This window comes from Amblyraja radiata, chromosome 15 (assembly GCF_010909765.2).
Source record: "Amblyraja radiata isolate CabotCenter1 chromosome 15, sAmbRad1.1.pri, whole genome shotgun sequence".
Lineage (NCBI taxonomy): Eukaryota > Metazoa > Chordata > Chondrichthyes > Rajiformes > Rajidae > Amblyraja > Amblyraja radiata.
In genome coordinates this window covers 55,233,843-55,247,434 of record NC_045970.1, presented here as the reverse complement: position 1 = coordinate 55,247,434, position 13,592 = coordinate 55,233,843, and the positions used below count along the sequence as shown (strand labels likewise).

Below are 13,592 nucleotides of genomic sequence, written 5' to 3'. Positions count from 1 at the left end.
GGGTCGGGGGGGGGGGGGGGGGGTGGAGGATGTTGTTCTCAGTGTGCCCTTCACATGCATTTTAATCACAGCTTTCCTGACAGGCAGAGAGAGAGAGAGAGATAGACAGATATAGAGATAGACAGAGAGAGAAATAGAGAGCTAGACAGAGAGAGACAGAGAGATAGATAGAGAGAGACAGAGAGAGAGACGTAGAGATGGATAGAGAGAGGCATAGAGATAGATAGAGAGCTAGACAGAGAGAGACACACAAACAGAGAGAGACAGAGACATAGAGATAGATAGAGACAGAGAGAGAGACATAGAGATAGATAGAGAGAGACAGAGAGAGAGAGACATACAGAAAGAGAGACAGAGAGAACGACAGAGAACGTCAGAGAGACAGAGAGAGAGAAAGAGACAGAGATAGAGAGACAAAGAGTGAGACAGATAGAGAGGCAGAGAGGGAGACAGAGAGAGTCAAAGAGAGAGACAGAGAGCGAGATAGAGATACAGAGAGACTGAGAGACAGACAGAGAAACAGAGAGAGAGAGAGAGAGAGAGTGACAGAGAGAGAGAGAGAGAGAGAGAGAGAGAGAGAAAGTGACAGCTAGACAGATAGAGAGAGACTAAAGAGACAGATAGACAGAGATAGAGAGAGACAGACAGAGAGACAGACAGAGAGAGAGAGACAGATAGACAATAGGTGCAGGAGTAGGCCATTCGGCCCTTCGAGCCAGCACCGCCATTCAATGTGATCATGGCTGATCATTACCAATCAGTACTCCGCTCCTGCCTTCTCCCCATATCCCCTGACTCCGCTATCTTTAAGAGCCCTATCTAGCTCTCTCTTGAAAGTATCCAGAGAACCGGCCTCCACCGCCCTCTGAGGCAGAGAATTCCACAGACTCACCACTCTCTGTGAGAAAAAGTGTTTCATCGTCTCCGTTGTAAATGGCTTACTCCTTATTCTTAAACTGTGGCCCCTGGTTCTGGACTCCCCCAACATCGGGAACATGTTTCCTGCCTCTAGCGTGTCCAAACCCTTAACAATCTTATATGTTTCAATGAGATACCCTCTCATCCTACTAAACTCCAGAGTGTACAAGCCCAGCTGCTCCATTCTCTCAGCATATGACAGTCCCGCCATCCCGGGAATTAACCTTGTAAACCTACTCTGCACTCCCTCAATAGCAAGAATGTCCTTCCTCAAAAAATTAGGGGACCAAAACTGCACACAATACTCCAGCTGTGGTCTCACTAGGGCTCTGTACAACTGCAGAACGACCTCTTTGCTCCTATATTCCTCTTGGTGTAAAGGCCAACATGCCATTCGCTTTCTTCACTGCCTGCTGTACCTGCATGCTTACTTTCATAGACTTTCCCAGATCTTTTCTTTTAGTTTTATTCTATCCCTAACTTCTTTATTTTTAATGTTCTGAATAAAACAAACACTTAAGAAATGGGTCTGAAGAAGGGTTTCGGCCCGAAACGTTACCTATTTCCTTCGCTCCATAGATGCTGCTGCACCCGCTGAGTTTCTCCGGCATTTTTGTGTACCTTCGATTTTCCAGCATCTGCAGTTCCTTCTTGAACACTTAAGAAATGAGTTAATTGATGTTTTTTGCTCATGTGGCAAAATAAATTCTATATAAAATGATAGACAAGGGAGAGTAAGATGAAAATTACCCCAAAACATAAAAAAATCTAGTCAAGGGTGAATGACACTGAAATAGTCTGAAGAAGGACCTCGACCCGAAACATCACCTATTCCTTCAATCCACAGATGCTGCCTCACCCGCTGAGTTTCTCCAGCATTTTTGTCTGCCTTTAGTTTAAGAAGCACTGCTCTAGTCCTTTGTGTCTATCTTCTCCAGATGCTGCCTGACCATCCCCCCACCCCCCTCTTCCTCACGAAGCGGAGTAGTTCTCCTTGAGGGGGGAAGGGGTGTGGGGGACGGGGAGTGGGGGTGAGGGGGGAAGGGAGTGCGGGTGAGGGGGGAGGGGAGTGGGGGGGAGGGAGTGAGGGTGAGGGGGGTGAGGGTGAGGGGTGTGTGGTGGGGGGGAGGGGTGAGGGGAGTGAGGGTGAGGGGGTGTGTGGTGGGGGGGCAGTGGTGAGGGGAGTGAGGGTGAGGGGTTGTGTGGTGGGGGGAGGGGAGTGGGGGTGAGGGGGTGTGTGGTAAGGGGGAGGGGTGTGAGGGGGGAGGTGCCGCACTAATCTGGGGGAGCCGAGCATCCGGGCACCGCGCCGATCCTCCCACCCGCACGTGAGCCGCCCTGCGCCGTGACTTCATCTCTACGCATAACGCCCTGATGTCACCGGCCCCTGCCATTGCGCAGTTACGTGGGGGGCAGCATGCATCATGGGAAGAAGGTCACAGAGAGCTGGAGTCACTCAGCAGGTCGGGCAGCGTCTGTGGAGAACACAGATAGGGGACATTTTTGGGTCATGACCTTTCTGCAGACCTGAAACATCACCTATTCACATTGACCAGAGATGCTAGGATGTTGACATGGATAGAAATTTGGTTGGCAGACGGGAAGCAAAGAGTAGGAGTGAACGGGTCCTTTTCAGAATGACAGGCAGTGGCGAGTGGAGTGCCGCAAGGCTCGGTGTTGGGGCCGCAACTGTTTACCATATATATTATTGATTTGGAAGATGGAATTAGGAGCAACACTAGCAAGTTTGCGGATGACACAAAGCTGGGTGGCAGTGTAAACTGTGAAGAGGATGTTATAAGGTTGCAGGGTGACCTGGACAGGTGGAGTGAGTGGGCAGATATGTGGCAGATGCAGTATAACATAGAAACATAGAAAATAGGTGCAGGAGTAGGCCATTCGGCCCTTCGAGCCTGCACCGCCATTCAATATGATCATGGCAGATCATCCAACTCAGTATCCTCTACCTGTCTTCTCTCCATACCCCCTGATCCCTTTAGCCACAAGGGCCACATCTAACTCCCTCTTAAATATAGCCAATGAACTGGCCTCAACTACCTTCTGTGGCAGAGAGTTCCAGAGATTCACCGCTCTCTGTGTGAAAAATGTCTTTCTCATCTCGGTCCTAAAGGATTTCCCCTTTATCCTTAAACTGTGACCCCTTCTCCTGGACTTCCCCAATATCGGGAAAAATCTTCCTGCATCTAGCCTGTCCAACCCCTGAAGAATTTTGTAAGTTTCTATAAGATCCCCCCTCAATCTTCTAAATTCTAGCGAGTACAAGCTGAGTCTATTCAGTCTTTCTTCATATGAAAGTCCTGACATCCCAGTAATCAGTCTGGTGAACCTTCTCTGTACTCCCTCTATGGCAAGAATGTCCTTCCTCAGATTAGGAGACCAAAACTGTACGCAATACTCCAGGTGTGGTCTCACCAAGACCCTGTACAACTGCAGTAGAACCTCCCTGCTCCTATACTCAAATCCTTTTGCTATGAATGCTAACATACCATTCACTTTCTTCACTTCCTGCTGCACCTGCATGCCTACTTTCAATGACTGGTGTACCATGATACCCAGGTCTTGTTGCATCTCCCCTTTTCCTAATCGGCCACCATTTAGATAGTAGTCTACTTTCCTGTTTTTGCCACCAAAGTGGATAACCTCACATTTATCCACATTATACTGCATCTGCCATGCATTTGCCCACTCACCCAGCCTATCCAAGTCATCATGCTGCCTCCTAGCATCCTCCTCACAGCTAACACTGCTCCCCAGCTTCGTGTCATCCGCAAACTTGGAGATGTTGCATTCAATTCCCTCGTCCAAATCATTAATATATATTATAAATAGCTGGGGTCCCAGCACTGAGCCTTGCAGTACCCCACTAGTCACTGCCTGCCATTCTCAAAAGGACCCATTTACTCCTACTCTTTGCTTCCTGTTTGCCAGCCAGTTCTCTATCCACATCAATACTGAATCCCCAATACCGTGTGCTTTAAGTTTGTATACTAATCTCTTATGTGGGACCTTGTCGAAAGCCTTCTGAAAGTCCAGAGATAACACATCCACTGGTTCTCCCTTATCCACTACTAGTTACATCCTCGAAAAATTCTATAAGATTCGTCAGACATGATTTACCCTTCATAAATCCGTGCTGACTTTGTCCAATGATTTCACCACTTTCCAAATGTGCTGCTATCCCATCTTTAATAACTGACTCTAGCAGTTTCCCCACTACCGATGTTAGACTAACTGGTCTGTACTTCCCCGTTTTCTCTCTCCCTCCCTTTTTAAAAAGTGTGGTTACATTAGCTACCCTCCAATCCTCAGGAACTACTCCAGAATCTAAAGAGTTTTGAAAAATTATCACTTATGCATCCACTATTTCTGGAGCTACTTCCTTAAGTACTCTGGGATGCAGCCTATCCGGACCTGGCAATTTATCGGCCTTTAATCCATTCAATTTACCTTGTTATCCACGGATGCACTACCTTCCCTGATTTATTCTTTTGCCAAACTGGGATGAACAATTGTTGTAGTTCATCCATGCAGTCTTTAAATGCCTTCCATTGCATATCCACCATCAACCCTTTAAGAATCAATTGCCAGTCAATCTTGGCCAATTCACATCTCATACCCTCAAACTTACCTTTCTTTAAGTTCAGAACCCTTGTTTCCGAATTAACAATGTCAATCTCCATCCTAATGAAGAACTCAACCATATTATGGTCATTCTTGCCCAAGGGGCCACGTACAACAAAACTGCTAACTAACTCTTCATCATTACTCAATACCCAGTCTAGAATAGCCTGCTTTCTCGTTGGTTACACTACATGTTGGTTTAGAAAACTATCCCGCATACAATCCTCTTCCTCAGCACCCCTGCCAATTTGATTCACCCAATCTATATGTAGATTGAAGTCACCCATTATAACTGTTTTACCTTTGTTGCACGCATTTCTAATTTCCTGTTTGATGCCATCCCCAACATCACTACTACTGTTAGGTGGCCTGTACACAACAACCACTAGCGTTTTCTGCCCCTTAGTGTTTCGCAGCTCTACCCATATTGATTCCGCATCCTCCAAGCTAATGTCCTTCCTTTCTATTGCGTTAATCTCCTCTCTAACCAGCAACGCTACCCCACCTCCTTTTCCTTTCTCTCTATCCCTCCTGAATATTGAATATCCCTGGATATTCAGCTCCCAGCCTTGGTCACCCTGGAGCCATGTCTCCGTGATCCCAACTATATCATAGTCATTAATAACTATCTGCATATTCAACTCATCCACCTTATTACGAATGCTCCTTGCATTGAGACACAAAACCTTCTGGCTTGTTTTTACAACACTCTTACCCCTTATACAATTGTGTTGAAAAGTTGCCCTTTTTGATTTTTACCCTGGATTTGTCTGCCTGCCACTTTTACTTTTCACCTTGCTATATAACCATATAACCATATAACAATTACAGCACGGAAACAGGCCATCTCGACCCTTCTAGTCCGTGCCGAACACGTATTCTCCCCTAGTCCCATATACCTGCGCTCAGACCATAACCCTCCATTCCTTTCCCGTCCATATAACTATCCAATTTATTTTTAAATGATAAAAACGAACCTGCCTCCACCACCTTCACTGGAAGCTCATTCCACACACCCACCACTCTCTGAGTAAAGAAGTTCCCCCTCATGTTACCCCTAAACTTCTGTCCCTTAATTCTCAAGTCATGTCCCCTTGTTTGAATCTTCCTACTCTCAGTGGGAAAAGCTTATCCACGTCAACTCTGTCTATCCCTCTCATCATTTTAAAGACCTCTATCAAGTCCCCCCTTAACCTTCTGCGCTCCAAAGAATAAAGCCCTAACTTGTTCAACCTTTCTCTGTAACTTAGTTGCTGAAACCCAGGCAACATTCTAGTAAATCTCCTCTGTACTCTCTCTATTTTGTTGACATCATTCCTATAATTAGGCGACCAAAATTGTACCCCCTACGCCAGAATTGGCCTCACCAATGCCTTGTACAATTTTAACATTACATCCCAACTTCTATACTCAATGCTCTGATTTATAAAGGCCAGCACACCAAAAGCTTTCTTTACCACCCTATCTACATGAGTTCCACTTTCAGGGAACTGTGCAGATTGTCCTGCCAAGATGTAGCACCTCACACTTATCAGCATTAAACTCCATCTGCCATCTTTCAGTCCACTCTTCCAACTGGCATAAATCTCTCTGTAGACTTTGAAACTCTACTTCATTACCCGCAACCCCACCTATCTTAGTATCATCTGCATACTTACTAATCCAATTTACCACACCATCATCCAGATCATTGATGTACATGACAAACAACAGTGGACCCAACACAGATCCCTGTGGCACCCCACTAGTCACTGGCCTCCAACCTGACAAACAACCATCCACCATTACTCTCTGGCATCTCCCATTCAGCCACTGTTGAATCCATCTTGCTACTCCACCATTAATACCCAACCATTGAACCTTCTTAACCAACCTTCCATGAGGAACCTTGTCAAAGGCCTTACTGAAGTCCATATATACAACATCCACTGCTTTACCCTCATCAATTTCCCGAGTAACCTCTTCAAAAAATTCAAGAAGATTAGTCAAACATGACCTTCCAGGCACAAATCCATGTTGACTGTTCCTAATCAGACCCTGTTTATCCAGATGCTTATATATATTATCTCTAAGTATCCTTTCCATTAATTTGCCCACCACTGAAGTCAAACTAACAGGTCTATAATTGCTAGGTTTACTCTTAGACCCCTTTTTAAACAATGGAACAACATGCGCAGTACGCCAATCCTCCGGCACTATTCCCGTTTCTAATGACATTTGAAATATTTCTGTCATAGCCCCTGCTATTTCTACACTAACTTCCCTCAATGTCCTAGGGAATATCCTGTCCGGACCTGGAGACTTATCCACTTTTATATTTCTCAAAAGTGTCAGTACTTCCTCTTCTTTGAATCTCATAGTTTCCATAGCTATACTGGAGGTGGTCCCTCCTCTTGGAGGGACCACCTCCCTGTAACTCCTATCTATGACCTCCTCGCTCTCCCTGAGCAGACAGAGGTCATCAACACTCTACTTGTTTCCCTTACCTCGCATAATTCAATATCCTTCTCCTTGGTGAATACCGAAGAAAAGAAATTGTTCAATATCTCCCCCATCTCTTTTGGCTCTGCAGATAGCTGTCCACTCTGACTCTCTAATGGACCAATTTTATCCCTCGTTATCCTTTTGCTATTAATATAGCTGTAGAAACCCTTTGGGTTTACTTTCACCTTACTTGCCAAAGCAACCTCATATCTTCTTTTAGCTTTTCTAATTTATTTCTTAAGATTCTTTTTACATTCTTTATACTCCTCAAGCACCTCATTTACTCCATGCTGCCTATAATTATTGTAGATCTCCCTCTTTTTCCGAACCAAGTGTCCAATTTCCCTTGAAAACCATGGCTCTTTCCGATTTTTACTATTTCCTTTCAACCGAACAGGGACATAAAGATTCTGTACTCTTAAAATTTCACCTTTAAATGTATTCCATTTCTGTTCCACATCTTTCCCATAAAACAAAATGTCCCAATTTACTCCTTTTAAATCCTTTCGCATCTCCTCAAAGTTAGCCTTTCTCCAATCAAAAATCACAACCCTAGGTCCGGTTCTGACCCTCTCCATAATTATATTGAAACTAATGGTATTGTGATCACTGGTCCCGAACTGTTCCCCAACGCATACCTCTGCCACCTGACCCGTCTCATTTCCTAACAGGAGGTCCAGCACCGCTCCTTCTCTAGTAGGTACTTCTATGTATTGCTGCAAAAAACTATCCTGCACACATTTTACAAACTCCAACCCATCCAGCCCATTTACAGAATGTGTTTCCCAGTCTATGTGTGGAAAATTGAAATCTCCCACAATCACTACCTTGTGCTTACTACTAATATCTGCAATCTCCTTACATATTTGCTCTTCCAATTCTCGCTCCCCATTTGGCGGTCTATAATACACCCCTATAAGTGTTGCTACCCCTTTCCCATTTCTCAGTTCCACCCAAGAAGCCTCCCTAGACGAGCCCTCTAATCTATCCTGCCAAAGCACTGCTGTAATATCTTCCCTGATAAGCAATGCAACACCTCCACCTCTTGCCCCTCCAATTCTATCACACCTGAAGCAACGAAATCCTGGAATATTTAGTTTCCAATCACAGCCCTCCTGCAACCATGTTTCACTGATCGCCACAACATCATACTTCCAGATGTCAATCCAGGCTCTGAGTTCATCCACCTTTCTTACAATGCTCCTAGCATTAAAATATACACATTTAAGAAAACCACCCTGTCTTATTCTCTGTTTATTGTCTTTTTCTTCTCTCTCCCCTATATTTTGGGTCAGAGTGCTACCATTCTCTGCCTCCTGCCTCACACACTGACTGCTAGCTTTCCCAATTTGAGTCCCTCCCCCCAACCATACTAGTTTAAAGTCTCCCCAGTAGCCTTTGCAAATCTCCCCGCCAGGATATTGGTCCCCCTCGAGTTCAAGTGCAACCCGTCCTTTCTGTACAGGTCACACCTTCCCCAAAAGAGGTCCCAATGATCCAGAAACTTGAATCCATACGCACTGCACCAGTCCCTCATCCACTCATTTATCCTCCACCTCGCTCCATTCCTACTCTCACTGTCGCGTGGCACAGGCAGTAATCCTGAGATTGTTACCTTTGCAGCCCTTCTCCTTAACTCACTACCTAACTCCCTAAATTCTTCTTTCAGGACCTCTTCTCTTCTTTTACCTATGTCGTTGGTACCTATATGTACCACAACCTCAGGCTCCTCTCCCTCCCATTTCAGGATTTCTTGGACACGTTCAGACACATCCCTGACCCTGGCACAATGAAGGCAAACTACCATCCGGGTCTCTTGTCTGCGTCCACAGAATCGCCTGTCCGACCCCCTGACTATAGAGTCCCCTATTACAATTGCCCTCCTCTTCTTTTCCTTACCCTTCTGAGCAACAAGACCGGTCTTTATGCCAGAGGCCCGGCCGCTGTCGCTGCCCCCAGGTAGGCTGTCTCCCCCACCTTTACTCAAACATGAGTACTTATTTTCAAGGTGTACAGCCACCGGGGTACTCACCAGTCGCTGCCTCTGCCCGTTGCCCTTCCTAACTGTGACCCAGTTTTCTGTCTCCCGTGGTCTTGGAGGGACCACCTCCCTGTAACTCCTATCTATGACCTCCTCGCTCTCCCTGAGCAGACAGAGGTCATCAAGTTGCTGTTCCAGGTTCCTAACACGGTCCCTTAGGAGCCCCATCTCGACGCACCTGGCGCAGATGTGGACGTCTGGAGGGCACTCAGACTCCATGACCTCCCACATCTGACATCCAGAACAGTAAACTGCCCTGGCCCTCATTCTCCCCCTTGTCCAAATACAATAAAGCCTTACCCGGGATACAAGCCAATCAGCTGCTTCCTCTAGTCCGTTTGACCAATCAGAGGCTTCCACTAGACTCCTTCTCTGGAAGTGAGATCTGCGAATGGAACGTTGCAGATTTTGATCGCAACTCCCTCTGTCACGGCTCCCGGGCCTCAGTTGAGACAAGCCCCGCGATGGGTTTTTAACTCACCACACAAAGGTCGCTCCTCCCTCTGTCACAGCTCCCGGGCCTCTGTTGAGACAAGCCCCGCGATGGGTTTTTAACTCACCACACGAAGGTCGCTCCTCCCTCTGTCACGGCTCCTGGGCCTCTGTTGAGACAAGCCCCGCGATGGGTTTTTAACTCACCACACGAAGGTCGCTCCTCCCTCTGTCACGGCTCCCGGGCCTCTGTTGAGACAAGCCCCGCGATGGGTTTTTTAACTCACCACACGGAGGTCGCTCCTCCCTCTGTCACTGCTACCTATTGCTTCTACCCTCATTTTACACCCCTCTGTCTCTCTGCTCACACATTTAAGAACCCCACCACCTCTTATTCTCTGTTTATTATTGTTTTCTTCTTTTCTACATGTTGGGTCTGAGTGCTTCCCATCTCTGCCTCCTGCATCACACACTGTCTACTAGCTTTCTCTATTTGAGTCCCCCCCCCCCCCCAACCGTTCTAGTTTAAAGTCTCCGCAGTAGCCTTTGCAAATCTCCCCGTCAGGATATTGTACAGGTCACTCCTTCCACAAAAGAGGTCCCAATGATCCAGAAACTTGAATCCCTGCCCTCTGCACCATTCCTTCAGCCACGCATTTATCCTCCACCTCCCTCCATTCCTACTCTCACTGTCACGTGGCACAGGCAGTAATCCCGAGATTGTTACCTTTGCAGTCCTTCTCCTTAACTCTCCTCCTAACTCCCTAAATTCTCCTTTCAGGCCCTCTTCTCTTTTTCTACCTATGTCATTGGTACCTAGATGTACCACGACCTTGGGCTCCTCTCCCTCCCATTTCAGGATATCTTGGACACGTTCAGACACATCCCAGACCCTGGCACCAGCGAGGCAAACTACCATCCGGGTCTCCTGACTGCGTCCACAGAATCGCCTAACTATAGAGTCCCCTATTACTATTGCCCTCTTCTTTTCCCTTCCCTTATGAGCAACAGGGCCGGTCTCTGTACCGGAGGCCCGGCCGCTGTTGCTACCCCCAGGTAGGCTGTCCCCCCCAACAGTACTCAAACAGGAGTATTTATTGTCAAGGTGTACAGCCACCGGGGTACTCTCTAAATGTGACGTTATCCACTTTGGTGGCAAAAACAAGGGGGCAGATTATTATCTCAATGGGGTTAGGTTAGGTAAGAGGGAGGTGCAGCGAGACCTGGGCGTCCTTGTACACCGGTCACTTAAAGTTGGCGTGCAGATACAGCAGGCAGTGAAGAAAGCTAATGGAATGTTGGCCTTCACAACAAGAGGATTTCAATATAGGAGTAAAGAGGTTCTTTTGCAGTTGTATAGTGCTCTGGTGAGACCACATCTGGAGTATTGTGTACAGTTTTCGTCTCCTAATTTGAGGAAGGACATCCTTGTGATTGAAGCCGTGCAGCATAGGTTCACGAGATTGATCCCTGGGATGGCGGGACTGTCATATGAGGAAAGATTGCAAAGACTAGGCTTGTATTCACTGGAGTTTAGAAGGATGAGGGGATATCTTATAGAAACATATAAAATTATAAAAGGACTGGACAAGCTAGATGCAGGAACAATGTTCCCAATGTTGGGCGAGTCCAGAACCAGGGGCCAGAGTCTTAGAATAAACAGGAGGTCATTTAAGACTGAGGTGAGAAAAAACGTTTTCACCCAGAGTGTTGTGAATTTATGGAATTCCCTGCCACAGAGAGCAGTGGAGGCCAAGTCACTGGATGGATTTAAGAGAGAGTTAGATAGAGCTCTAGGGGCTAGTGGAGTCAAGGGATATGGGGAGAAGGCAGGCACGGGTTATTGATAGGGGACGGTCAGCCATGATCACAATGAATGGTGGTGCTGGCTCGAAGGGCCGAATGGCCTCCTCCTGCACCTATTTTCTATGTTTCTATGCTGCCTGACCTAATATGTTACTCCAGTACTTTGTGTCTTTTTTGTGTATGAACCAGCATCTGCAGTTCCTTGTGTCTGCCAAAGATAGGTATGAAGTGCTGGGGGGAAAATATGGGCAACGTTTCATGTTTCGGAATACTTGTCAACTTGTCGATGTTCCCCATGCTGGGGGAGTCCAGAACCATGGGTCACAGTTTACGAATAAGGGGTCGGCCACTTAGGACTGAGATGAGGAAAAAGATTTCACCCAGAGTTTTGAATCTGAAATTCTCTTCCACAGAAGGCAGTGGAGACCATTTCTCTGGATGTTTTCAAGAGAGAGGTAGATTTAGCCTTTAGGGCTAACGGAATCAAGGGATATGGGGAGCAAGCAGGAACGGGGTGCTTTGTGTCCTTATGCTATATAGTGACTCGCCACTGCTGTACACATCGTTGTGCTATTGGAGTGTTAAGTGCAAGGTCTGCAGTAGTACATGGATTATCCAGCAATGGGCATTGCAGTAGGTGTTGCATTGTCTGGGTCTGTGTGCCACAGCCACAGGTTGTTGTACCCTCGATGTAGCCCCATTTGTACAATGTCACCCTTGTCCGCCCGGAGTACTGATTCTGGATGATCAGTCATGGTCATGTTGAACAGCGGTGCTGGCTCGAAGGGCCGAATGGCCTACTCCTGCATCTATTTACTATGTTACCTTCACCCATCTAACAATGACCTATTCTACATTTTCCTTGAACTCCATTCCTTTTGTCCTGTTTTCACTCCTTACACTTCCTTACCTCTGTATCTCCCATCAGACTGAAGTGTCTATCTCGAAACCACTGACCCAACCCATACTTACCCCCCCCCCCACTCACCCCCACTTACCCCCCCTCACTCACCCCTTCATCCCCTCTTCCCGCCCTCCTCCTCTGACACCTTCCCCCCCCCCCCCCAAGCACTAGTAATGTTCACACGTTAGTAATGTCCTGTTTGCCAGCTTGTTGACCCTCTGTGTTCCCCTCCTGCAGAGTTTAGGAGCCGTTTCTGTGGACGGAGAGACGGGGACGTGAGCGGACATTGGTGAGCGGCCATTGGCCAGGGTGACGGTGAACCCCCTCCCCCATCTGCTCTGCGTGCGGGCTGAGCTACGAGGGGCTGAGCATCGGCGGAGGACCACATGAAGGGGAACAACAAGGAGAAGTGTTATGAGTGTGATGTGTGTGGCAAGGCCTGGCAGTGCCCGAGCCAGCTGGAGATCCACCGGCGGGTGCACACGGGTGAACGCCCCTTTGGCTGCTCCGACTGCAGCAAGAGCTTCAAGACAGCGCATGAGCTAAAGAAACACCGGCGGGTGCACACGGGCGAGAAGCCCTATGACTGCTCCACCTGTGGCAAGAGCTTTGCCCGGTTGTCGGGACTGCGGGTGCACCGGCGGGTGCACAGCAGTGAGCGGCCATTCATCTGCTCGGACTGTGGCAAAGGCTTCAAGTCGTCACCGGATCTGTTCATGCACAGGCGCCTGCACACCGGAGAGCGGCCCTACACCTGCAACGACTGTGGTATGGGCTTCACCCGCTCCAACATCCTGCTGGTGCACCAGCGGGTGCATGCCAGCAACCGTCCCTTCCACAGGCCCTTCGACTGCTCCGACTGCGGCAAGGAATTCAAGAGGGCACACCAGCTGAAGATCCACCGGCGGGTGCACACGGGCGAGATGCCCTATGGCTGCACTGACTGCGGCAAGAGCTTCAAGACGATGTATGAGCTGAAGATCCACTGGCGGGTGCACAGCAGTGAGCGGCCCTTCACCTGCTCCAACTGCGGCAAAGGCTTCAAGTCATCCTCGGAACTGAAGATGCACTGGCGCTTGCACACCGGGGAGCGGCCCTACACCTGCTCCGACTGCGGCAAAGGATTCAAGTCGTCCACGAACCTGAAGATGCACAGGCGCCTGCACACCGGGGAGCGGCCCTACACCTGCAGCGATTGCGGCAAGAGCTTCACTCAGTCCCATCACTTGCTGGAGCACCAGCTCACCCACACCGGCCAGCATCCCTTCACCTGCGCCCAGTGCGGCAAGGGCTTTACCTGCTCCTCCAAGCTGCTGTCCCACCAGCAGATACATGACAACGACCGTCCCGTCCCCAGCCCAGAGT

The 13,592-nt window shown here is 48.1% G+C and overlaps 1 protein-coding gene across 1 annotated transcript in view; it reads left to right on the top strand.

The window, feature by feature from the left end:
* LOC116981463 (oocyte zinc finger protein XlCOF6-like) overlaps nt 1–13,592 on the top strand; it is a 31,563-nt gene that overhangs the window by 15,853 nt on the left and 2,118 nt on the right. Inside the window, exon 2 of the mRNA XM_033034515.1 lies at nt 12,833–13,519. Within this exon, the coding sequence (XP_032890406.1) occupies nt 12,833–13,519 (687 nt within the window). The remainder of the gene's footprint in view (nt 1–12,832; nt 13,520–13,592) is intronic.